This window comes from Carcharhinus amblyrhynchos, chromosome 30, assembly GCF_965287045.1.
Source record: "Carcharhinus amblyrhynchos chromosome 30, sCarAmb.v2.hapA, whole genome shotgun sequence".
Taxonomy (NCBI): Eukaryota; Metazoa; Chordata; class Chondrichthyes; order Carcharhiniformes; family Carcharhinidae; genus Carcharhinus; species Carcharhinus amblyrhynchos.
Genome location: NC_137353.1, coordinates 17,516,028 through 17,542,911, shown reverse-complemented (window position 1 = coordinate 17,542,911; position 26,884 = coordinate 17,516,028). Strand labels below are relative to the sequence as shown.

Genomic DNA, 26,884 nt, shown 5'->3' with positions numbered 1-26,884 from the left:
ACTTAATAAGGCAAATTTTCCCATTCCACCCACCACAGGAATTGGAGAGGGTAAGGGGGGTGGATCATGGAAAGATCTGTTGACTGGGGCAGGATTTTCTGGTTTCAGGGTGAGTGTGGCCAGAAAATCCTGCCCTATGTGTTTGTGTAAAGAGTGAGGCTGTAATTACTGAACATTGGCTTACTTAATCATTAATTATTAGCAGTAATGTGCTTTCTTGGCTATCCATAAATGCTGGATAAACAGTGCAAAGAAATGTGGAATATCCACTTTAAAGAATCAATATCAAGAACCAAGAACTGAATATCCTTAATGGAGACCTACTGGATTTTAGTCAAATCCGAGCCATTCAGTGAAATTGCAAGATTTGGTAATTATAGAGTCCTCAAAGATGAAAATTACATCAGGAGCTAAACTTCACAACCAAGCTCCATAGTGCCTAGTGCCACTAACAGTACCTCAAGTAGGCCAAGAAATTGACACTTTGTGGATTCCAAATCTTGAATGAGTGAATTAATTTTTGAAGATTTTATTCATTTGTTTATTTTTAGCATCTACATCAGTTGAAGTCCCGAAAGTCGTCAATGTTTTTATTCCAGAACATTCTTCACATTTCCTTCATCAATTTGGATATATCCTGGCAACACTACTGCTACTGGCCATTCTGATAACCATCATTGCTCTGATTACCCACCGACAGAGAAAGAGAGGTGACGTCTGTAGTTTCCTTGTTTTTTCTGGTTACCTATTTTGTATTTGTCTGCCTCTTTTCCTCCCACCACTCCCACCTTAAGGCCCCTGTCAGAGGACATGGTTTACAGGTAGAAGGATGGGGTTGAGCAAGGATTTTCTGGTTGCTCTGTAGTCAGTTCCTTGGCAATATGTGGGAAATAGGGAGGTGATGGTATAGTGGTATTGTCACTAGACTGGTGATCTAGAGACCCAGGGTAATGCTTCTGAGGTCCCGGGTTCGAATCCTACCATGGCAGATGGTGAAATTTGAATTCACTAGAAATCTGCAATTAAATGATCAATGATGATTGATCTACAAGATTATGAGAGGTATGGACGGAGTGGATAGTCAAAAACTTTCATTGTTCGCTGGAGCGGGCGGAGTGAAGGAGCACTGAGTAAGGTAAGAAATTACCTTGTAAAACTGTTAGAATCATTTAAAAGCATTTTCGCGGGCTTTTTCACGTTTACGGCTTTAAGAATACAAAGGGAGTGGATCGCGGGGATTTGTGGGTAAGCAGTCTTTCAAACCGCGCTAGGTTTAAAAGGAGGCCTGCTGTAGACAGCGGGCAGCGGAGTGAGAGGGAAGCAGAGTGAGCTGCTAGGGCTTAGGATCAAAGGGCTTGGGAGAAAAGGGCCAGGTAAGTTTGAGTTGAAAACGGTGTTCAGTTTTACTTAAGGGGAATAATGGAGGGGCATGTGGTGTGCTGTTTCTGTATGATGTGGGAGCTGGTGGACCCCAGGGTCCTTCCAAGTGACCATGTCTGCAGTAAGTGCAGGTTGCTGGAGGAGCTCCAGCTCAAGGTAGATGAGCTGGCCTCTGAGCTTCAGACACTGAGGCTCATCAGGGAGAGGGAGGGTTCCATTAATAATGGGGTGCAAGAGACATCCACCCCCCCTGGACTGGCTAACTCTAAGGGTCAGGAACAGGAGGGGGCTGCTGAGAGGAGGAAGGAGGGTGGGGAGAGGAGGAAGGAGGATGGGGAGAGGAGGAAGGAGGGTGGGGACCGGAGGAAGGAGGGTGGGGACCAAATGCCTCAGCCTCTCAATCTGCATTACAGGTTTGAGGTTCTTGCTTCCAGTGTGGACAAGAACGAGGGCTGTGAGGTAGGTGAGCAAACTGCACACGGTACAGTGATGCAGACACAGAGCACTGACAAAGAGAAGGTGAAAAGGAATGTAGTGGTAATTGGGGATAGTGTGGTTAAGAGTATTGACACTGTCCTTTGTCACAATGACAAAGAGCACAGAGAGGTGTGTTGTCTGCCTGGTGCTCGGATCCAGGATGTTACATCTGGGCTGCAGAGGAACCTGGAATGGGAGGGTGAGAATCCGGTCATTGTGGTACATGTGGGTGCCAACGACATAGGCAAAATGCGAACTGAGGATCTGGGGAGGGAGTATGAAAAGCTGGGAATGGAATTAAAACGTAGAACCAACAAGGTGGTTATCTCTGGATTACTGCCTGAACTGTGTGCAGTCGGCGTAGGGTTGATAAGATTAAGGAAGCGAATGGGTGGATCAGGGATTGGTGTGGGAGGAATGGGTTTGAATTTATGGGACATTGGCATCAGTATTGGGGTAGGTGGGACCTGTTCAGGTGGGATGGTGTTGGTCTGAACTGTGCTGGGACCAGAGTCCTGGCGAATTCTGTAGATAGGACTGTAGTTAGGCCTTTAAACTAATTGGGGGGGGGGAGGGTGCGAGGGTAGGTGAAATTGTAGGGTCTAAAGTAAAGGAGAGGGTACAGGTACGGGAAGAGGCAAAGGATGTCCCAATAATAAAAGGAGTAGGGTGCGTGAGTATGGTTGGTAGCATTCCTGCAAATAGGGTACAGGTGAAGGCTGGGATGAAGGCACTTTATCTGAATGCACGAAGCATTCGGAATAAAGTGAACGAGTTGGTGGCGCAGATCAGCACAAATGGATATGATCTGGTGGCCATTACAGAGACGTGGCTGCAAGGTGACAGGGACTGGGAGCTGAATGTACAGGGGTATCAAGTGTTTGGGAAGGACAGGCGGGAGGAAAAAGGGGGGGTGCGTAGCTCTGCTGATTAAGGATAGCATCAGAGTGGTAGTAAGGGATGATATAGGAGCCATTCAGCAGAAGGTGGAATCGTTGTGGGTGGAGATTAGGAACAGCAAAGGGAGGAAGATGCTGGTGGGTGTCGTCTATAGGCCCCCAAATAATGATCTGGAGGTGGGGCGGGCTGTTAACTTGCAAATAAATGCGGCATGCAGGAATGGAACGGCGATAATTATGGGGGATTTCAATCTACATATTGATTGGTCGACCCATGTTGGACGAGGTGGGCTTGAGGAAGAGCTCTTGGAATGCTGCCGGGACAGTTTCCTTGAACAGTGTGTGTTAGAGCTGACGAGGGAGCGAGCTATCTTGGATCTGGTGTTATGTAATGAGGCAGGTAGAATTAGGGACCTTGTGGTGAAGGATCCTCTTGGGAAGAGTGATCATTGTATGGTGGAGTTTCTGATGCAGATGGAGGAGGAGAATGTGGGTTCCCGGACACGCGTCCTTTGTTTGAACAGAGGGGAGTACGATAGGATGAGAGAGGAATTGGCGAATGTTGATTGGGGGAGCAGATTGGAAGGGAGGTCTGCTGAGGGACAGTGGAGGATCTTTAAGGAGATCTTTCTTGGTGCTCAGCAGAAATTTATTCCTATGGTTAAAAAGGATCGGAGGAGGAGAGATAATCAGCCGTGGATAACGAAGGAGGTAAAGGAGAGTATTAAATCAAAAGCGGATGCGTTTAGAGTAGCTAAGAGTAGTGGGCGAGAAGAGGATTGGTAGAGGTTTAAATATCAACAAAGAATGACAAAGAAGTTGATAAAGAAAGGTAGGATAAACTATGAAGCTGGGTTAGCGCTTAATATAAAAAAGGATAGTAAGAGTTTTTATAAATATAGAAAAAGGAAGAGGCTGGCTAGGGTGAACGTTGGATCCTTAGAGGATGAGATTTAGTGGTGGGGGATGGGGAAATGGCTGAGGCCTTGAATAACTTTTTTGCTTCGGTCTTCACGGAGGAGGACGTGAATAGTTTGCTGGGTGTTAGCGATGGAAAGATGGTAGGAGTGGAGGGCCTGAATGACATTATTGTTACTAGTGAGGCAGTGCTCGACAGACTGGAGGGACTGACTGTGGACAAGTCCCCAGGACCGGATGGAATGCATCCAAGGGTTCTGAAAGATTTGGCGGAGGTGATAGTGGATGCCTTGATGATTATTTTCCAAACCTCGCTGGATTCAGGGGAAGTGCCGGAAGATTGGAAAATGGCTAATGTTACGCCGTTGCTTAAGAAGGGTAGCAGGCAAAAGGCAGGGAATTATAGGCCGGTTAGTTTAACGTCTGTTGTAGGTAAAATGCTTGAATCCGTAATCAAGGAGAAAGTAGCGAGGCATCTTGAGGAGAATTGTTTGATAGAGCAGACGCAGCACGGTTTCGTTAAGGGGAAGTTGTGTCTGACGAATTTATCGGAATTCTATGAGGATGTGTCTAGTGCGGTGGATAGAGGAGAACCGGTAGATGTGGTGTTTCTTGATTTTCAGAAGGCGTTTGATAAGGTGCCGCACAAGAGGTTGTTACAGAAGGTTAGGGGGTATGGAGTTGGGGGTAGGGCGTTAGTGTGGATAGAGGATTGGTTGTCAAATAGGAGGCAGAGAGTGGGGGTCAATGGGTGCTATTCAGATTGGCGGTTGGTGACTAGTGGAGTGCCCCAGGGATCGGTGCTGGGGCCTCAGCTATTTACCACTTATATAGATGATCTGGAGGAGGGAACCGAGTGTATGGTGTCGAAATTTGTTGATGACACCAAGATTGGTGGAACGGCAAATTGTGCGGAGGGTGTGGAAACTCTGCAGAGGGATCTAGATAGGCTGGGCGAATGGGCCAGGAACTGGCAAATGGAATTTAATGTTGGCAAGTGTGAAGTCCACTTTGGTAGGAATAATGGTAGGAAGGACTACTACTTACATGGCGAAAAACTGCAGCATGCTACGGTGCAGAGGGACCTCGGGTCCTTGTGCATGAGTCGCAAAAACTCAGCTTGCAGGTGCAGCAGGTGGTCAGGAAGGCGAATGGGATGCTGGCCTTCATAGCGAGGGGGATTGAATATAAAAGTAGGGAGGTCTTGCTGCGGCTGTATAGGGCATTGGTGAGGCCGCAGGTGGAGTGTGCAGTTTTGGTCGCTGCACTTATGCAAGGATATTTTGGCCTTGGAGGGAGTGCAGAGGAGGTTCACTAGGCTGATACCGGAGTTGAGGGGGTTGAGCTATGAGGAGAGGCTGAATAAACTAGGCTTGTACTCGTTAGAGTTTAGAAGAATGAGGGGAGATCTCATTGAGACGTATAAGATGATGAATGGGATGGGTAGGATAGAGGTGGAGAGGCTCTTCCCACTCAGAAAGGACAGCAGGACTAGAGGGCACAGCCTCAAGATAAAGGGGGGGCGGTTTAGAACGGAGTTGAGGAGGAACTTCTTCACTCAAAGGGTGGTGAATCTCTGGAATTCTCTGCCCGTTGAAGTGGTGGAGGCTGCCTCGCTAAATATATTTAAGACACGGGTAGATAGGTTTTTGATAGGCAAGGGGATTAAGGGTTATGGGGAGAAGGCGGGAAAGTGGAACTGAGCCATGTCAGATCAGCCATGATCTTATTGAATGGCGGGGCAGGCTCAAAGGGCTAGATGGCTTACTCCTGCTCCTATTTCTTATGTTCTTATGAAAGGAGCCAATCTTTGCACAATGTTGTATTTACTCAGAGTTACCCATTACAAGCAGACACATACTAACAACCAAATGACAGTTTCTTTCTGTCTGCTTTAAGGAATTCAAGTGAATCACCGGTTAACATCCTCCACCAACATAAATTTTAACACAGTCAATATTCAAACTATCATCACTCTCTTGAAAACATCAAGAACAGAAGGCACAAACTTAAAATTAGAGCTGGGCCGAAAGTAAAATCAGAAAGCCTCTTTTTATACTGAGGATAGTAGAAATCTGGAATTTCATTCCCCAAGTGGCTTTGAAAACTGGCGGAATATTGGGGCTTCCCAGACATTCAGGGTTGATTTAAGTTTGTTAGGCAAGGATTTGGAGTTGAAGTACAGATCAGTCATGATCTATTGAATCACAGAGCAGGCTTGAGCGCTGAATGGCTTCCAGTTAAATTCAAAATGCAGTTTTGTCTCACAGGCTTGCATAATCCACTAAACAGACAGTAATTGAGGGATGCATACTTGCCCTTTGAATTTTTTAGTTGACATCTGGGTTTTCCTTTTTCAGGTCTCCATTACAATGTGAAGACATCTCAGCCGTAAGTATTAACTTCATCATTTGACCCCTTCTCACTGCCAACACAAAAACTTTTTGGAAGACTTGTGATCAAACAATATGCCTACCACTTGACCTGAGCAGCTAGCCAGATAAACCCTAAATTAAAGTTAAAGGCCTTTGAATATAGGTCTGCAGTAATGCAAGGATCTTAACACTGTGGCTTGCAGTTCTTAATTTCCTCTTTATTTCCTGGAAGGAGTATCCTGTGGTGAGGGAAAACCAAATGCTGGAGCTGCAGACATCTCAGCCTGAAACGAACGTGCTCCTTTCCAAAAAGCTCAAGGATACTGGCTGCAGAGATAGCACTTTGCTACATGAGGAGCCTGTGTGGTATAAATTACTCAATGCATTCAAAGATGTCATTGACAAGGCCCATCCTTAGGAGACTGGTATTCCTGCCTATGAGACATTGCATTGGATGGTGCTGTAGCTAAACGCGGGGAGTGCACTCAGCTACTCCGGTGTCAGTCACATTTCATTCTACCCTCCCAAAGATCAATCTGGTATCCAGTCACCTGCTCCTCTACTTCAGGCTCACAATTTCCTAATCCTCTGTCTCTGTTTTGATGTTCTGCTCCTCTTTCTCAGACTCCAGTTTCCCTCTCTCAGACTCTCACTATACTGCTCCTGCCTCTTAGGTGCACAGATTCCTACTCCTCTGTCTCAGGTTTTATATCTCCTGTTCTCCTCTCTCATGCTCCCATGCTTCTTACCCTTCTTTCAGGCTTCCATCTCAATCTCCCCTTCTTCAGGCTCCCATGCCCCTGCTCCCTGTTGTGAGGTGTTGGCTACCGTTCCGTAGAAGAAGTCTTTGCAATCACACATAGGTTAACTTTATTGAGTCTTTATTGACTCTTGGAACTATTTACAAATAAAGGGGACAAGCTCGGAGCTACCTTCATGCTTGCTGATACACACTGTACTATCCATACTCAACTGACCCTGAGTGCAGGTCATGTGCTCTCTTACCTCACTATGTGGATCATACTGTACTCATTTCCACATTAACCCCATATATGCTAGACCCTGTTATGGTTCAGGTCAGAAACTCCAAAGTGTTTTATGAAGACTGCCTGGATCAAAAGTTTTGCATCTTGAATTTGGCTAGGATAAGCATGATAGACTTCCCTTCAGGTTTGATTCAAATGACTCATGAGGAAGCTTTTCTCAAACAAAGTTTATTTAAGAATATAGTCAACATGTACAGTAAGGAAATTAGCAAGAACTTTTATCAATTACAAACAACAAACAAAACAACCACTATAATGTATAACCCTTAACAAAGGTATCTAATGTGTTCCAATCAAACCAAAGCCCTTGCCATAGACAAAACCCTTTAAACAGGTTCAATACAAGTCTACTGCTCTCGTGATATTGGAAATTGAATCCTTGGTTCAAGTCTGCAGTTCTCTGGATTCAATCTGAACAGTTTGAAGACAAGACAGCTTCCCAAAACACCAGAGACACTCTGGTCTAGCCCCCAAAACCAGCAGATTTTTTTCCTTCAGGAAGGCAAAATCTTGCTTTAAAATCACCAGCAGAATTTCCAAATAAAACAGGGAGAGAGAAGCTTCTGTTCAGCTTAATATCCCAGTTAAAACCCAACTGCAGCTCAGAACTGAAAATGAAACTTTAACCTCATCGGGAAAAAAACTTGTCCAAAAACACATGAGCGTCCTCCTAACAATGCAGGATCGTAAAACTAATCCCAGAGTAAACACAAACAACCCATTTAAACCATTTAAATAGCAAAAAAAGGACATTTCCAGTCAAGTTGGCAACAATGACATCACTGAAACTGTGAGCTAAGAAACCACTGAAGCTATGAGAGCTGCAGAAATCATGTTTTAAAAAAACTTTCTTAAAGGTACATTAGCATCACAACATTATACAACACTCCCTCTCAGACTCCTGCTCCCCTCTCTCAATCTCTTGTTCCCCTTGGGCTCCTGCTCTGCTGTCTTGGGCTCAGGTTCCCTTCTCCCAGGCTCTAGTCCCTCCTCTCTCAGACTCCTGCTTACTGTCTTGGGCTCAGGTTCCCCTCCCTCAGGCTCCAGTTCCCCCTCTCTCACACTCCAGTTCCTCCTCTCTCAAACTTATGCTCCTCTCTCTCACTCTCAGGCTCCTCCTCCCTTGTCTTGGGGTTGTGCTCCCCTCTCTCGGGTTCTTGCTCCCCTCTTGGGCTCCTGCTCCCCCTCTCTCGTGTTCTGGTTTCCCCGTCTCACGTTTCTTCCTCCCTGTCTCAGTCACCCGCTTTGCTCTAAGACTTCCAATTTCCTACTCCACTGTCTGAGGCTATTTATCTCCGGTCGCTCTCTCATTCTCTCACTTGCCTGCTCCCTTTCCTCAGGCTCTATGTCTGCTGCTTCCCTTTGAAGACTCCTGCTTTTCCCTCAGTTTCCTCATCTCTTACTTTTTACTCAGGTTTCTGATCTCCTTCACCCCTGTCTCAGGTCCAATTATCAGACATTTCTTTCTTTATCTCCTGTATTCTCATTTTCGTTCTTTCTTTCTGGTTTGGTTTTTCTGGTCTTTCCTCTATAAGTGCTGCATGTAACAACAATTGTTAAAAATCTGCTTTCCAGGGAGCCTTGTATGCAGAAAGGGCAAGTTATATGGCACAGTACAATGTTCACTTTTTTCCCATGGAGTGAGGGAATGTGGTGGTTTAATTTTTTATTTGTGTTTCCTGTATTTCAGAAGATTGGTAGTAAAATATATTTGCTTTATCTTAATACATGTAGAGATAAAGAAACCAAAAATAAATAAAAGTAAGCACCAATTTCAGGAGCTTCATTGACTGCTAATGATTACTTTCAATTTGTGCTCTCTCCTCAAATCAACAGGAGACCTGGTGTGGCCCTCAATGATTTTGTGATTGACACAACTGATCTGAGACTGAACAAAAATGAGGGAATAAAACCGGGTACATGTGAAATTGGTAAGATTTACTGACCAAATAGAATGCTCAAACGTCATCAGGTGCAATCTAGCAGCCCCATTCAACGTGGGCGCAAATCATGTTATGGCTTGTGAGAGGCCAAAATCTATTTTCCTTCCCCCCACCCCCCAGTGAAAGGAACAAGAACTGATTTCCATTAATTTAAATAGATTTTAATACTTTTAAGATCTTTATGCTGTAGCATCCACCCGTAACATAGCTGCCAACCGCTGGCGGTGTGACATCATGCTGGCACAAATACCTACTGGTTTTCAAAGTGACCACACCGGATAAGGAGAGGTGCCTGGAGGCACCGGAGCTTGAGATACAACGCTAGACATGGCCTGTTGGCACTACCAAGTGGACAATGCCAAGGAGGCACATGAAGGGGGCGGTGCCAACAGAGCTCTGGCAGGGGATGTAACCCTTCTCCATTGGGAGAATGGGGGAGAGCTCAATGCCTGTGGGAGGATCGGAGGAAAGCCCCAGTATCTATGAGTGGAGCAGGGTGAGAAGGGGAGCTCTGCTGACCACAAGTGGAATGGGAAGAGAGAAAGGGAGCTCTGAAGTCTGCAAGTGGGTGGGAGGGATAGCAGTAAGAGAGGGGGGGAGCTCTGATGCCTGTAGGGTGGGGGCTGGATGCGTATGAAGTGGGGAGCAGTAGGGAATGGTGCCCTAATGTTGATGTTGGGTGGATAGGGGGTGTCTTAAATGTAATATTGAGATCTTCCCGATCTCAGGATCCCAGTCCTGCTTTTGTGTATAGGTACGCACCCCTCCTGCCTAGGCCAAGATGCCCCGACCTTCATCCAGGCCTAGAGCACCTTGCCCCCAAGCTGGTTGTGTAATCCTTGTCAACACTTTAAGTAGCACCATGTGCAGTTTCAATCAGATGAGAAAAGGTGTCATTGAGCTGGCAAGTTTCACACAGTTTTCCCTACTTGATCCAGCACTCTGCAATTTTGGGAAAATTCTGTCTATTGTATTTGTTCACCCATGTCTGGTCCCAATCTCCTCCTTATCATTATAAAGGTACTGAAACGATGACAAGGAAAAGACCAGTCTGCATGGTGCCTTAGTCATCATGATTCACAATAATCCTCAACTCCCAGCAGCCTTGTTACCTTTGGAAAGGGACAGAAACACAATCCAAGCCAATTTGGTAGGATTGGGGGGCGGGGGAGTGGAATCTGGAAATTTCCCATTCAGCTCTCTGTGATGATCAAAACCAATAATGATTTATTTGACTGGTAATCCACCCATTTGCCAAAGCAGTGTTCTCATCCCTCGTCAGGAACTGTCCAGCTCTCACTTTGAAAATTTTACAGTGAATCAGTTTACACAGTGCATGAGCCAGCAAATAAATGAAGCAGCAACATTGAGCAAAACAATCGAATTGCATGTACCCCTTGCACTTTTGAAGGAGAGAATACAAGTCTGAGCCTTGAATGTATCAATTATAATGTGTCCATCTTCCACTTTTCTGCATTTATTTCTCCCCATCTTGAAACCTTTGATCTTTGCTGAGGAAAGGGTTCCATGGATATAACTACTTAATTCAGATGGTCATCCATCAGATGTGAACGAGCTGGAGACTATGCTATAAGCATTTATGGTTCACTGGGCTTTGGGGAGAGGATGGGGCATTGTGTTTAACTATCTGTTCCTCTAGTAATGATCCAGTACAAACATGAAAGGTCAAATAGCCTCTAACGATGTTAATTTGTACAATTTAATGACATTTGGATGTGAGGAGCATGATTATCAAACCCAAATTATCCTCACTGAACATCTAAACACTCTCACTTCCAAGTCCCAGGCAGTGATCATGAATGTAATTAATTCGCCCTCTCCCAATCAAACTCTAATCAAACTCAAACAAATGATAGTCCCCTAATTTTGGCCCAGCACAGGTTTAAAGCAACTAACAACACAAATTGGAGATTAACCATCCTCCTGCGTTTGAATGGGATAGTACTCCAACAGAAAGAGATAGTTTTTTTTAGATTTTAATGCTATTAAGAGGTATGGGGAGAAAGTGGGAATATAGCATTGAAATAAAGGAACAGTCATGATCAAACTGGATGGTAGAGCAGAATCAAAGGGCCAAGTAGCTCCTAGTTTCTGTTTACAAACTAAGTCATCAGGGTAAGTGATCACTCTGATATGCTTAAATTAATATTATTCTCAATCACTGGACAGATGTTCATTTAAATATCTCTGACATGATACCAGTATTCAGATTTCCACTTCTACATGCAATATGACAGCCAGGAATTATATTATCAAATTATACTGACAGGAGCACCACTTCATACTGTATCACTGAAGGTTTGTGTGATTTGTCTAAGGGTGGAGTTATGCCACTGACTGCAAGGGTAAGTGACTTTCTGTAATAGTCAATAGTTTCAAGGCAGGAGGTCAGAAGGGCAGGTGTTGGAAGGGCTGAGGGCATTTTGTGGGGAGAGGGTTACTGGTCTGAATCTTTGTGCATATTGCAGAGTGAGAATACTGCAATTCTTATTTTTAGCAGACTTCAAGAACAACATACTAAAGGAGAAGGCTGCAATGTCCAGAGAGAAGGTGGAACTGCTCAGGGAGATTCCACCAAAGAACCTAGATAGAGGTATGCTGGGACTCAAATCCCTTGAACATTAGTGTTTTTATTTATGTTTTTCTAAATATTCTTATTATGAAATCCATCTTTTCATCTCTCACAATAAATAATCCTATTGTCATCCTGCAATTATCAGCCAGGAGCTCAGTGGTGAGATGAATCTGTGAGCAGGATCTTGTGCCAAGTTTGATGGCAGGTGTGACACTTAATCAGGCAGACAGGCAGCAGGTGGGGATCCTGGTACCTTCCTGCACTTTCACTCTGATTTAAGTCTGTAGTGGGAAAGCCTATGGGCAGCCTTCCTGTCCTGCTGCCAGTTAATGATAGGATCTCTACATTACAGAGGCCACTTAAAGGTCACATACCATTGTAATTGATATTTACTCTTGGTGAACAGGGGCTTGCCACGTTGGGAGTATGAACAGCAAACCTATGTGGAGGGAGTAGGATGACTTTGTTCAAAGTTTTATCAAGGACCCTGCATTAGGAAGGAAAGGCCATTGTCAGCTTCTATCTGCCCCTGCTGCTGATACCTGTTCCCACAATCTCCCATCATCACTCACTTCTGGCCTGGGATCCAGCAACAATCCCAGGCACCAGATGGGAGTTGTTCCAGTTGCAGGCATTGCTTCCCCCGTGGGCATTGTTTGGTTGTTATGAATTGCAGTGATTAGCACTGTTGCTTCACACTGCTAGGGACCCAGGTTCAATTCCTGACTTGGGTCACTATCTATATGGAGACTGCACATTCTTCTCGTGCCTGCATGGGTTTCTTCCAGGTGTTTTGGTTTCCTCCCATAATCTGAAAGACGTGCTAGTTAGGTGCATTAGCCATGCTAAATTCTCCCTCAGTGTACCCAATTAGGCACCAGGGTGTGGTGACTAGGGGATTTTCTCACCAGTGTTAACGTAAGCCTACTTGTGACACTAATTTTTTTTAAAACCCTCATGTGGGACTGGGGCTCTTGATCCTGGAGGAAGGCTTGTCACTTGCCTGAGAGGTAGACCTTGCCTGATAAAGGTAACACAATGCTCTTGCCAGCTTTCCATCCAGAGATGAAGATTTCTATGGCCTCCACAATAGTCTGCTCTGGGACTGTGATTCATCAGTAAGAAGACCCACAACACCCAATAGGTTTATTTGTAGCAAACGCCACTAGCTTTCAGAACTAGCTGTTCCTTCATAACGTAAGTTCTGTTCACAAACAGGGCATATAAAGACACAAACTCAATTTACATGAATAATGATTGGAATGTGAATCTTTACAGCTAATCAAGTCTTAAAAGTATAGACAATGTGAGTGGAGAGAGCATTAAGCACAGGTTAAAAAGATGTGTATTGTTTCCAGACAGGAAAGTTAGTGAAGTTTTGTAAGTCCAGGCAAGTTGTGGGGGTTACAGATAGTGTGACATGAAGCCAAGATCCTGGTCAAGGTCATCCTCATGTGTATGGAATTTGGCTATCAGTATCTGCCCAGCGACTCTGCACTGTCATGTGTTGTGAAGGCCACTTTGGAGAATGCTCACTCGAAGATCAGAGGCCGAATGCCCATGACCGCTGGGGGATTAGCAGAGTAAATATGTGGGGTTACAGGGATAGGGTCTGGGTAAAATGTGCTGTCAGAGAGTTGGCGCAGACTCCATGGGCCGAATGGTCTCCTGCATTGTAAGGGTTCTATAGTTCCCCCCACCAGCCTGACAACTGGTATTTTACCAGTGGTGACAGAGCGCTTAATTAGCCCAAGGGTTGGTTGGGCCATCCAACACCTAATCTGTCACTAGTAAAATACAAGCATTGATAGGTAGGCAATGAGTATGGTGTCATCCCCACCATCCCACCTGCTTTTATACCCAATCACCACTTCCTCCACCTGCCGAAAAGTACCTACATGAGCATTTGGCACATCATAACATTCAGGGCTATGGGCCACGTGCTGGCAGATGGGATTAGAAGGGAGTTCAGGTGTTTCTAATGTGTTGGTACGGACTTGATGGCCTGAAAGGCCTCTTTCTGCACTGTATGATTCTCTGATTCTATGAGCCTACACTGACAACAATCCCACCTGGGGCCTAACCTCGTAACCCCACATATTCACCCTGCCAGACCCCCTGACACTCAGGATCAATTTAGCATGGTCAATCCACCTAACTCACACATCTTTGGAGTATGGGTGGAAACTGGAGCACCTGGAGGAAACCGACGCAGACACAGGAGAGAGAGATTGCAAACTCCATACAGTCACCCGAGGCCGGAATTGAACCCAAGTTCCTGGTGTTTTGAGGCAGCAGTGCTAATCACTGTGAGAAGCCAAGTGAAAGTTAAAAGAAGGGATGACGTGGTATCACTATCCTGAAGGAACCCACAAAGAAGATCCACCCCCTTTCTTGACAGTAGCCCACACAATTTAAGCTGCTAGGCTCCTTGCATGGCATAAACCTCCCCCACAAAGGTAAAATACAAGCAGCAGCAACTTGAGGTTCTTGAGTAATCATTAATTAACTACTTAATAGCCCCAGAAGGGCCAAGGGTGCCTTCCCCTACTGGGGCTATTAAGCTGTGTGATACCTCCCCAACAGCACACATGATTTTCTGCTACTGATCAATCTGTCTGAAATACATGTCTGAAACCGAAGCACACGGAGGAAACCTGTGCAGTTAGAGGGAAAACGGGGAAACACCACACAGACAGCCAAGACTGAAATTAAATCTTTGTCCCTGGCACTGTGAGGCAACAGTGCTAACTAAATGAAATCCAGTGAGTTGATTTCCTGCTACTGATCTATCTGTCCAATCTGTCTGAAATACAACTCACTGGATTTCATTTGGTTAGCACTGTTGCCTCACAGTGCCAGGGACCAAGATTTAATTTCAGTCTTGGCTGTCTGTGTGGTGTTTCCCCATTTTCCCCCTAACTGCACTGGTTTCCTCCGTGTGCTTCGGTTTCCTCCCACATCCAAAGTTATGCAAATTAGCTGGATTAGCCATGGTAAATGCATGGGATAATGGGCACAGGGTGGGGAAGTATGCCTGGGTAAGATGCTCTTTTGGAGAGTTGGTGCAGACTCAACGGGCTGAATAGCCTTTTTCTGCACTGTAGAGATTCTATGGTATGTGCCACCCCACTGCCTTCAAAACTGCCAGCAGGGGAGTGTACCCACATGCTTTCTCCACAAGTGTGATTTAGTCGATAAGTGGAGATTGGGTGTTTGTTCAGAGGAAGAGCAAACTACCTCCCCTATAGTTCTAATTTTAATGGGCTCTTTTTCACATGTTGGTTGGAACCTTGCCTCTTGATAACATATGGTGCCTTCGTCTAAAGAGCAGAAGGGAATGGAACAACCTTGAATCTTGGCTCTTCAACACCCATGTTGTTCAATCAGTGTCTGGAGGCCATGGCACTCATACAATCATTGGGCAGGATTTTACAGCCTCACTCATCCCAAAAACATAAAATTCTGCCCGATGTTAGTGAACCTTCTCATGCTCCACCCCTCACCCGCTCTGATTCCTATAGCACGCAGGCCGATAAAATTCCGGCCATAGAATCCCTACAGTGCGGAAGGAGGCCATTTGGCCCATTGAACCAGCACCTGCAACAATCCCACCCAAGCCTTATCCCTGTAACCACCCATATTTACTCTGCTAATCCTCCTGACCTTAAGGGTCAATTTAGCATGACCAATCAACCTAATCCACACATCTTTGGAGTGAGCTTTGCTCATAAAGCAAGTTCGCTCATTCCCACAGGCAAAGGAGGAAAATGTTCCACCAATTATTAAACTTGGACAGTTAGTTAATACCATTTGTATCATTTTAAATGAGGATCAGCACTGATCTTTCTTTATTTATTTTTCAGATTTTGAGAAGCAATATTGGAAATAAAGAGAGTGATGCTGCTGGCTGGATCCAGAAGCTGATCAGTGAAGAGTCTATATGAGGATATCAGTTGCCTTTTATCAATATCCTTCAATAATACAGCGCTTAATAAAAGTATACGTATCAATGATATTGTCATGAACCTATCCCAAAACTGTGCAGCAAATTTTGCAGAACCATGACCTTGAACTGCCTGACTGGGAACCTTTCATTTATCTGATACAACTGCCATTCCAGGTCTGCAATGGTTTTACTTGATGGGAAAAGAAGCACCAGTAGCAATCTGCATCAGCACCATTAGTCAGAAGAGGAATGGTGGATTTCGTGGCTAGCTTTAACTGTCCATATGATGTTAGTTGCAGGAGGGTAGAGATTCTGGGACCACAAAAATGCAGGGCTAAATGCTGTGTCTTTCAAAATTGTTGGTTGTGTCATTACTTGAAAGAATGACCACCAATGTCCAATGATGCACAATATGTAACTTGGACTGTAAGTACAACATCAATGCACAGTTATTTTCCAGCCATAACAGTTAAAACCGACATCAGTGTGGATCACCTGTCCTGCAATCTGTCTATTCTCCCATCTGTAATTCATCAATCTGTCCTTCCCACCATCTCCAATTTCACAATATCTCTTCCTCCATCTCCAATCCTTCAGTTTGTCTAACCCTCTGATCTCCTTTCCCTCAGTATGTCTCTCTTCATCTCCAGTTCCTCAGTCACTATCTGTCCACCTCCAGCCCCTCATTGTGTCTGTTGCCACCATTTCCAAACTCTGTGCATTCCTCCCTCTATCTCCATTTTATCGCTATCTATTCCTCCATTTCAATTTCCCAGTCCCCCTAGCTGTCCTATACAGCCTCTCAGCCTATGTTTTCAATCCTGTTGTCTGTTTACCTTTTCATCCCATCCCTTAATGTGTTTGTTCTTCAATCTCTAACCTGTGCATCACTTCTTCCATCTCCAATCCCTGTCAGTCGATTCTTCCATCTTCAGTCTGAGTGCCTCTTTCCTCCTGACCAGTAATTTGTCTCTATCAAAGGCAAATTTTCTTTTAAACATTCATTTTTTTTTTGCTTAGCATTCAAGTAATAAGTCTCAAGAAGTGAAAAGTCCCTTTCAAATATTTTGTGAATAATTTCTAAAATGTGTTGCATAAAACTGTTACCATTCCATGGTAATCTAAAACTGCAACAATTTGGAATTATTCTAAACCAGAATAACATTATACCAGATTATCAGTGTATGACAATTATTCAATTTATTTGACATATTTTATAAAATGCTGCAATTTCAAAAAACACATTTCCATATCTCTTGACCCTGCTCAGTCCACACAGTTACTGAGACAGTATTATATCTGGGTGTTTCACTGCATATTTCCATTCCTCACTTGATTTTCTTGGCAGTGAATGTACCTATCATATTATATAGATAACTTATCGCTGACCTATGATCAGTAGAGTTCAGCCTGGGATAACTGTCTCTGGCCTAGGATCATTGGGGTTCAGCATTGATGCCAGGGGTCAGCCTGAGGTAACTGTCCCTGGCCTAGATCCTGCAGTGGAACCTAAATTCATATATGGTGTACAGCTTCAACTGCAATATTATTGATAATGATACAAGATAGAAGGAGGAGACTGGGTGAGTGATCCCAGTCCAGGTATAACCATGACCAATGCCAGAAAAACTAAAACACTGCTGTTTCATTTTTTAATTGTAAGCACCCAGTGTGTTTTGTACAAGTAGTTTTAATGGGTTGAATTGGTCTTCCCTGTATATTAATTATGTTACATTATAAAAGTAAAATAGCCATACAAAATCAATTGCAACTTGTTTGAAACATATTCATCAGATTGTCTTTTATTTAATTGAGACCAAGACAGTACAGCACGAAGATCAAGATGAGTTAGAGAGAGAATCAGCAACATAGGGAAGAATTTGGTTGACACCAGGTTTTGATTTTTATAGACTGAGGATTGTAGGAAGAAGAAAAATGAAGAAAGAGTTCCAGAGTTTGAGGGTCAACAGAATAATGAGTTTGAGTAGGAGATAGTGTGATGGAATTTGATTTCAGCATAGTGAGAATGATGGGCGAGAGATTAGTGAGTAAAATTAGTTCTCCCATTTGGCCATGTCTTGTCCATTATGCTATCTAAATCGCACTATCTAATGACATTTTGATACTGGACTACCTAACTAGTCTTCCAAATACATACAATCAGGTAAGCACTGTTATTCACCAGCAAATTTTAGCATTGTTACTTACTGTATTAACTGCAGGCATTTTAAAGGACAGTGTACATGTGAAAGTGTTGTCTGAGTAGACCTGTAGTGCATTGGCACCAAAAGTGGCCTGTGGTTATTGATACCAAATAGTGTTCACATACACTGTTGTGGAAGTAACACTTTTGCTTACTTGCCAGATGGATACTTCAAAATTTATACTTTTGTAGGATGTGGGCATCGCTGGCAAGGACAGCATTTGTTGCCCATCCCTAATTGCCCTTGAACTGAGTAACTTGCTAGGCCATTTCAGATGGTGGCACAGTGGTTAGCACTACTGCCTCAGCACCAGGAACCTGGGTTCAATTCCGGCCTTGGGTGATTGTGTGGAGTCTGTACGTTCTCCCTACTTTTGTGTGGGTTTCCTCCCACAGTCCAAAAATGTGCAGCTTAAGTGGATTGACCATACTAAATTGCCCCTTAGAGTCCCAATGTAGGTTAGATGGATTAATCCACCCCATTGTTGTGGGTCTAGAGTCACAGGTCAGATCAGCAGATGGATTTTTGCAACAATTTAAGAACAGTTTAATATTCATTATTATGAAGACTGGAATCTCATTCCTGATTTTATTAATTCAATTTAAATTTCACCGGCCACCATGGTGTAATTTGAACTGATGTGCCCAGAGCATTAACCTGGGCCTCTGGAGTACAAGTTCAATGATGTTACCGCTACGCTGCTGTCTTCCCTCGAGTCCCATAGTGAAGCTGTCTTCAATCTCTGACCTACAGACACACCAGCAAGTTTCCACTCTTTTAAAGAGATCGAGTGTTACTATTTTGTACACTGTAGCTATTGAAAATAATACATTAAAGTTTCATTTGTCACAATCTTCCTTGTAACAGTACCAACTCTGAGCCAACAAGGATTCTCTTATATAGCAGGCTTACAAATCTCAAGTCACTTACAAATCTCTACAAATGTGTAACTAACTATAGAGGTTGAATGTTGTCATACCAATTCCAAAATCAGTCAAAAGGCAGGATTTGAAGAAAGTATGGGACTGGGGCAGGTGAAAGTAGAATTATAGGCGTGCTGATGATAGAATCAGCAGAATGCAGGGCTACATTGAGTAGCACAGGTAAAGCATGTAATTTAAGTATGATAGGGAGCAGAATTTTGTCTTTGGCCGGGTAGGATCAAGTTAGTGCAGAGTTGGACAGATTCAGAAAATATATTAACCTTAAATAGGGATGAAGCTTACAATAGATAGGAACAGGGTAGGCTTTAGGAATAACCCAACCCAGAAACTGGCATTGATTGAATGCAGAAGATGGGGCAGAATAGGCTGGGATTGCCTTAGTGCAAGGATTGGGATTAGCTCTGGCAGTGGTTGGGAACTGACCAAGTACAAGGATTTGTATTGACTCAATGGTTGGGACAGGATAGAGATCAAGGCAACGGCAATACGTATTTACATAGCACCTTTCGACATAGTCTTACGATCCTTGGCCACACTCTGGGACATGTGGGAGATCTGATTAAGGACCAATATGGTTTGCTTAAAGTTGTTAAAGGTTGTGATTCAAGACTCCTACTTTTGGAATAAAGTCTCAGGATTCCATAGGTTTCGAACAAAGAAAAATAAGCTTTACTATGTAAGTTCATAAAAACAACAAATTACAAATTTCTTTTCAGCTCTAAAATTGAGAGAATGTACGAGATGTATATAAATTAACAATGATCACAGCACAGTACAGAATCACAGCAGATCACAGAATCACAGTCAGATCACAGCACAGTACAGAATAAATAACTGATGCAACCAGAAATAGATTCCATGAATTTTGCAACAAATCGCCCAGTTCTTAGTCCCACTGAGTCAACCAATCTCACTGAAACTCAGTCTGCCTCATGAGGGTTTCCAATCTCCATCTTTGAAGATCTCTCCTCAGAATTCCATTCAGTCAACTTTAACAATGGCTCACCTCCATAGGTTTCAATCTTGCCTTCCAAGATTCTTTCTCCATGGTTTCCTGAGTACATTCAACAGTAGCTTACAATCACACTTTCAGATCTAAGAATGTGTCAAACTGAACATCTCTCCTACTCCTCCAAATGGGTACCTTTGCCCCAATGTCTTCTCCTCACAGCCCTTTTACTTTTTAATTCAACTGGGACCTCTATCTGTGGCACTTGATGGCTGGTAGGCTCATAAAACTGAGTGTCTCAAAAAGAAGTATTCACTGACATTTGAACTGATCTGATGACCTATCAAAATTCTCCCAGAGGGCCGCACCCTTGTTATAGGGTAGAAACCAATGTGACATGCGTTGGAACATCCTGTACCTTAAATGTTACAATCTCCCACAGATCGCTAATTAGCACCAGGGTAGATCGATGGATTTTGTGACGGTTGTAAAACATCCAAAGTGTTTTATATCAGGTCTGATATAAAATAAAATTTGCCACCAGTCTACATAAGGAGATATTATAGGTGACCAAAAGCTTGATCAAAGAGGTTAGTTTGAAAATGTACCTTAATTAAAGGAGAGGGAGACTGAAGGAGCAAATTGCATAGCTTAGGGCCTAGGTAACTGAAAGGAAGGTCATCAATGGTAGAGCAATTAAAATCAGGGATGTGCAAAAGCCAGAATTGGAGTGTAGGTACATCAGAGGGTTGTAGATTTGGAGGTGGTTATAGACACAAGTACCGGAATTTTACCGCCTTGTCCACCCAAGGCTCTTAAGATCCCGCCTGAGGCTAACAGAGAATGCTGTTCTGCGAGCCTCAACTGCCCCAATTCCAGGGAGGGCATGCCATGGAGTGGCAAGCTACAAAGGAATTTGAAAACCAGGATGAGAGTTTCAAAATTAAGATGCTGCTCGAATACAATGTGAAATAGGATGTGGGTAGCAAACTTATGGATGATCTCAATTTGACCAAGGGAGCATGGAGGGTGGTTGGCTGGGAATTAATTGAAATAGGTGTGGAGGTAACAAAGGCATGCTTTTCAGCTATAAACAAACTGAGGCTGGGCTGAAGAGGGGTACTGTTACAGATTGCAGGAAGACAATGCAGGTGAAGGAAAAGGACAGGAGTTAGAATTACAGCATTGCAGACAGGTCTGAGACTCGGGTTCAGATTTGTGCATAGCCGATGACAATCAGAGTTTTCCTTATCAACAATGAAAATTCACTGAAAACGTTGAGAGATGATTATATCACCACTTTGCAAAACATAGGAGTAAATTGGAAAATGAACTATTTTCAAATATACATTTCATGTGTCCATTAAAGATATATAGATAAACTGCTCAAACCTGGCCCGGGAGAGGAGGAACATTGATAAAATCACTCACAAAATCTTCTAGTACAAGATACCACGGCCTGAATTTTTCAACTCCCCACCCACTCCCAATTGTGGGGGGTGGGAGTGTTAAAATATCAGGATTGGGCAACCAACCATCCCCTCCCCTTTAAATGTTACATTGTAGATATTGGACCATGGATCATAAATGTCAAGTAATTAATGTACCTAAGTGATGGCCTGATGACATAATCAGCCCCAAATTTTAATAGGGGAGATCTGACCTGTGGGATTTGTAATAGCTGATCCAAGGCAGGAGCTGCACCTCTGCTGTGACTATCTCACAATATCTCCAAGGTACCTAACTCTTTTAGCAATCTTTGTGGCCCAGTCCCGAAATGCAGTTTCCCCTGACATCCTATTTGCCAGCCTGCCTACAACACTCCTGATCACAATCCTCGCCTCCCTGTTCATTATCAATGTCAAAGTTTCATGCACTAAAAAAGTATAATGATTAAAACTATAATGTACATGTGCCCTGCAGAGAGGAAGAGAACAGACAGGTTTGATTTAACTACTTCCACTAAGGCATGAAAATATGGAAAAGTCAAAACTATGTGGAAATTTTTTTAAGAAAGAAGCAGTTGAGGGCAGATTGGACAGAATACAGTAATCTGCTCTACTCCTGTATATTCCTGTGATCCTAGTCTTTAGGAGAGGATTCAACCTGTTGCTTGCTCCTTGACCTTTTTCTCTCACTTCATCCAAAATTATTTTTTGGCACATCAGGAAATTATTTTATATACATATCTGTGTCTGACATGTGTCACTCTTCCTGTTATTGATACTTTACCTATTGTGCATTAAAGCATTAGCTCTGCTTTGCAGTCTAACTGATGCAGCTATTTCTATTAGTGTGACACAGGCTATGGTGTATGAACATAAAAAGTATCACTGCAAAAAGGACTTCTTGTGTTCCTACATAATAGCTCTGTGCAAATAAGGGGAGATCCCAATGCAAATTGGGAGGTTTTTTTCCCATTAAGAGTTTGTGTAGTGCCACTTTAAAAATGTTGGAGATTAGTGCCTGCTCACGTGCCAATCAAATCACATTATTGTTATTACATGCTTATCTCAAGTGTATTATAGAGTATACAGTCTGTGTATACTGGCTTGATACAGTTCTACAGTATGCTGTTAAATGAGCAAATGTTCATGAATTTAAACAAATAAAACACATGCCTTGTTTTGTTTCATTTATTAGTCAACTATTTTTTAACTCATTTAACCAACCCATTTATTAGTTAAATATTTTTCTACTGCAAAGTAAGAGGACCTGCATTTCACTCAATATTAAACTGCTCAGAAATCAACATGTTTAGGAACTGGAAGAGGCCATTCACCACCTGAGGTGATGGTGTGTTTTATTTCACTCAGAGAGTCTTAAGTTGCTATGGCAACATGCATTTTTACACGCATGTTGTGGTTTGGGGCTAGTGAAACATTGAAACTATATTGTGTTAAAATGGTAGATTTCCATATGTCATTCACAGTTTTCTTCTATCATATATTCATTGAAAGTTTTTAAAGTTGCATGTGGACTTTATAAACACCTCCTGTCATGAACCACACTGATGTTAACTGTGAGGGCATCTCAACTTGAAACACTGGTTTGTGGTGGTGTATTGGAATGATGTGAGGAGTCACGTGAAACCCCCAGTGAGAATAAGCAGTTCAATCATTGTGTAACAATTACTAAAGACTATTTATTAAAGAAAAGACAAATACACATGAATCGGAATATAATACTAAGACAATTAAATGTATGAATTACTGATCACATGTGCAATTGATGGAGAAATTACCCCTTGTTCCAAGTGTATCTGTGATTGCTGAACTGCTTTAGACTTTCCTGTTCCCAAAGAACATCCAAATTATCTATCTGCTGCCATTCCATCAAAATCTTTGAAGTGAACACATCAGTCTCCTCCCCTGTGTCTGTATCAGTTTCATTTAGCTTGCTAAAAATGGTATCAGATAACCTGATTTCACTGCCTTCATGCTGGGCTCCCAATTCTTCCTTCTTTTGCCTCGGCTTATGAGCCTGGGATCGTGTCACTATGCAATCTGGAAATACCCCACGATGGTCTGTTTGTAAATTCTCTGTAGCTGGATTCAGTATTGACAGTTTGGTTACAGTAGGCATCACTTTCATTTGTGATCCTGCCACATCATTCCCGAGGATGAATTGAATGCCTGCGATGGGCAAGGCTTCTACCACACCTATCACTACTTCCCCTGTCTTCAAGCTACTCTTTAAACTTAATTCTACTGAAGAGATTTCTCTCGTTTAACCGTGAATGCTGCTGACCAGAGCCTTTTGCTTCAATATCTTGCGCCTGTATCTCATAAGATCTTGATATCCTTTCACATTCAGTCCTGTCCACATGGAATACTTTACCAGTGCATACAGAAGGGTGATTTTGAGCCTGCACTCTCCATCTGCAGGAAGGACAATGCATACTTTAAATCAATTCACACAGATGTGTTTCTGAGTTCCAATCTTCCAGGCCCTTTGGAGTGGAGAAATACCTCATGGGATCCCAGAAAGTGAATTTTAATACATTAGCATGTCATTCGCGAGCACTCTCTCCAGGACTTCCCTCCCACCCTCCATTCCCCCTCACCAGTGGGGTGATGGCATGACATCACACCGGGGTCATTTACAACAGGTTCGTCTAGACGAGAACCTATCATGGGGGTGGAGGGGGGTACAGGTGAGTATAGCCCCCAGGGAGAGTGACATAGCCAAGCAATGCCCTTGGCATAGGCTGTCACTGCCAGGTTGGCACCATGACCATTTCAAACTGACAGTGTCAACCTGTGTCAAAGGGCAGACCGAGTGAAAGCTTCTTGTGGGTGGGTTCGGAAGGAGGTGGGGGGTGGTGTGGTGGTAATTAATTCGGATTTGCTTGTGGGCTTAGTGGCTGAAGGAGCAGGGTATGCTGCAATGGCAGCTGGAAGGAGGATGATATCAATGGGAAGGGGCCGTGATCAGAAGTGAAATGGCCAATGATTTGGGGGAAGAGGCTAATGTTTGGGAGAAAGGGGCAGATGATTGGGGGAAAGAGGTGTGTAATGGAGGAGGGGAAAAGGGCTGATGATTGGGCAAAGGGGCCTATGATCAGGGGAAGGGGCCGATGACTGGGCCGAAGCAAGGGGAGAGAGCCCCTGGGATCGCTATGGTGGGCTGGGGTGGGAGTGAGGTTTATTCCTGTTATGATCAAGGCATCCTTTAAGCATGGAGCCCTGATCTCAGTGCAGCTGGGTTTTGTTGGTGTATTGAGGCCCAGCCTCCCTGCAAGACAGTGTGAAACATGCCCCCTTGTTTTTTTTAGGCAGTGTGTAGTAAAAACTGAGGAACAAAGAACAAAACAGCCCTGGAAACAGGTCCTTCGGCCCAACGAGCCCGCACCACCATTTTAACAATATGAGTCCCCCCTCCACCCATGACCCTTGTCTATGCTTATGGCATTCCACATTGAGGAAAGACTAATTTAGGGACAATTTGTTACACCAATCAGCCTAACAGCACATCTTTGGGGTGTGGGAGGAAACCGGAGCACCTGGAGAAAACCCACGCAAGCACGGGGAGAATGTGCAAACTCCCGCAGACACCGACCCAAATCTATGTATCTGCACAGAAAACAGTGATAGTGACTGAGTTGTCGTGTTGCCCAGCATCTGGTCCAGTTTAAGCATACACTAATGACGTGAAGTACTAGGCTATTCTCAAAACAACCAAGAGCAGCCCTCGTACAACCCATCGCGTGTATGCCCCTTGTTTTTTTTTAACTTTATTCCAATCCAATCAAGTCAAATTAAAGCCAATTCAGAGTCCCAACAAGTTGAGACATTCCCGATCCAAGCTGACAAGACAGGGCTCTCACCTCCTGTCTTGGTCTTGACCTACATGATCCAAGCTGATTGGAGTAGGTGTAGCTCCACCTCCAAGGCTTGATCTTATTTGCATCTTAGCCCAAAGGCCCAGATGCCACTTTAAAAAATTGCTTCAAATGAAGCTGAAATGTAACTTAATGACTTCAACTAAGTGCAGCATGTCGATACTACACTTGATCTTAGCCAATCCCCTTGTTGGACAACAAGGCGGACCAAACCAACGTGTTTCTCTGAAGTGAAGCATGTCGGTGTCCTTGTCAAAAACAACATTATGCCACTTTTTGGTAAGATTCTCCCCAATATCTTTAAACACATTTGCCACCTGCTGGTCACTATGCCTCTGTGCAAGCTGTACAAACAATTTCATTCATAGTGTTTGCTCTTTCTCGTGCTCTCCAGTGTCTAAATTCATTTTCCCTGTTTAAAATTGATAACCCCAAATGGTTGCCGATTTAATCGCCACGGTGATTTTGTGTGGCCCAGTTTATTGCATTGAAAACATCAAACCTTTTGCATATCCCTCACCCCTCCAACACATGCTGTTTTATTTTGTTGGTGAAACCTCTTTTGCTGGCCCGTCCTCCCTCGCATCTTCCCAATTTCTCGCTGTCTCCAATTTGAAAGCGAGTCTAAAGAAAGACTTTGGTTTCTGAACCAGCTCATAATCGCCCGCAAACTCCGTGGCCTGTCTGGCAATTCTAATGTTCTGTTCCTCAACATGAGTTCTGATCATTGTGGGCAACAAATCTTTAAATTCCTCCAACAGAATTCTCTCTGTTAGGACATCATAGATTTCTTTTATTTTTAACACTCGCACCTACCTATCAAAACTATTTTGTTTAACCCTTTCAAATTCAGTGTAAGTATGTTCAGACTGTTTTCTTACAGCTCAAAACTTTTGTCTGGAAGCCTCCAATGCCAGTTCATAAGCACCTAAAATATCTTTCTGCACTGCCCATAGTTCCCACACCTTTCCTCTGGCAAAGACACATGGCCATCACTAGCCCTAGCCACAGGTTTAGCCTGTACATGCAGGGTCCAAATGCCAACAGCAAGGAAGTTACACTAAATCATTTTAAAACACTGGGGTCCCAGCTGGAGTATTGTGTCCATGGTGGCAGAGCATCATGGTGGCACAGTAAGTCTGAAAAGATGACGAAGGGTCATACAGACTCATAATGATGGTAGGGCAGCACGATGGCATGGTGGATAGCACTGCTGCCTCACAGCACCAGGGAGCCAAGTGCGATTCCTGGCTTGGGTCACTGTCTGGGTGGAGTTTGCACGTTCTCCCTGTGACAGCGTGGGTTTCCTCCGAGTGCTCCGGTTTCCTCCTACAATCCAAAGGTGTGCAGGTTAGGTGAATTGACCATGCTAAATTCTCCCTCAGTGTACCCAAACATATGCCAGAGTATGGTAACTAGGGGATTTTCATAGTAATTTCATTGCAGTGTTAATGTAAGCCTACTTGTGACTAATAAATGAACTTTTAACTTTAACTATTCTCTCCCTACAGATACTGTCAGACTTGTTGAATGGAAGAACTAGTATGCATGTGCAGTAAGTGATAGAAAGGCAAATAGAATGTTATCAATTATAGCACGGGTAATGGAAAATAAAAAGTAAGGATCTGAAGTGAAAACAGAAAATGCTGGAAAATTTCAATGGGTCTGACAGCTCCTGTAGAGAGAGAATAAAGCTTTCGTTTCGGGTCAGTATGCCTCTTTATCACCTTTTCAGGCTGACCGTGCCACCATGGACACAATATCCCAGCTGGGACCCCAGTGTTTTAAAATGATTTTGTGTAACTTCCTTGCTTTTGCATTTTAGTTATATACTTGTAAAGCCAAGGATCCCATATGCTT

At 43.6% G+C, this 26,884-nt stretch overlaps 1 protein-coding gene across 2 annotated transcripts in view; it reads left to right on the top strand.

The window, feature by feature from the left end:
- LOC145360207 (matrix remodeling-associated protein 8-like) overlaps positions 1–22,315 on the top strand; it is a 58,360-nt gene extending 36,045 nt beyond the window's left edge. The window contains exons 6-10 of one of the 2 annotated variants that reach the window (XM_080215251.1): positions 552–710; positions 6,035–6,065; positions 8,932–9,026; positions 11,560–11,652; positions 15,501–22,315. In XM_080215251.1, the coding sequence (XP_080071377.1) occupies positions 552–710; positions 6,035–6,065; positions 8,932–9,026; positions 11,560–11,652; positions 15,501–15,526 (404 nt within the window). In that variant the 3' untranslated portion in view covers positions 15,527–22,315. Of the gene's footprint in view, positions 1–551; positions 711–6,034; positions 6,066–8,931; positions 9,027–11,556; positions 11,653–15,500 lie in introns of both variants that reach the window. The other variant, XM_080215250.1, reaches the window with a different exon arrangement.
- The last annotated feature ends 4,569 nt before the right edge of the window (positions 22,316–26,884 follow it).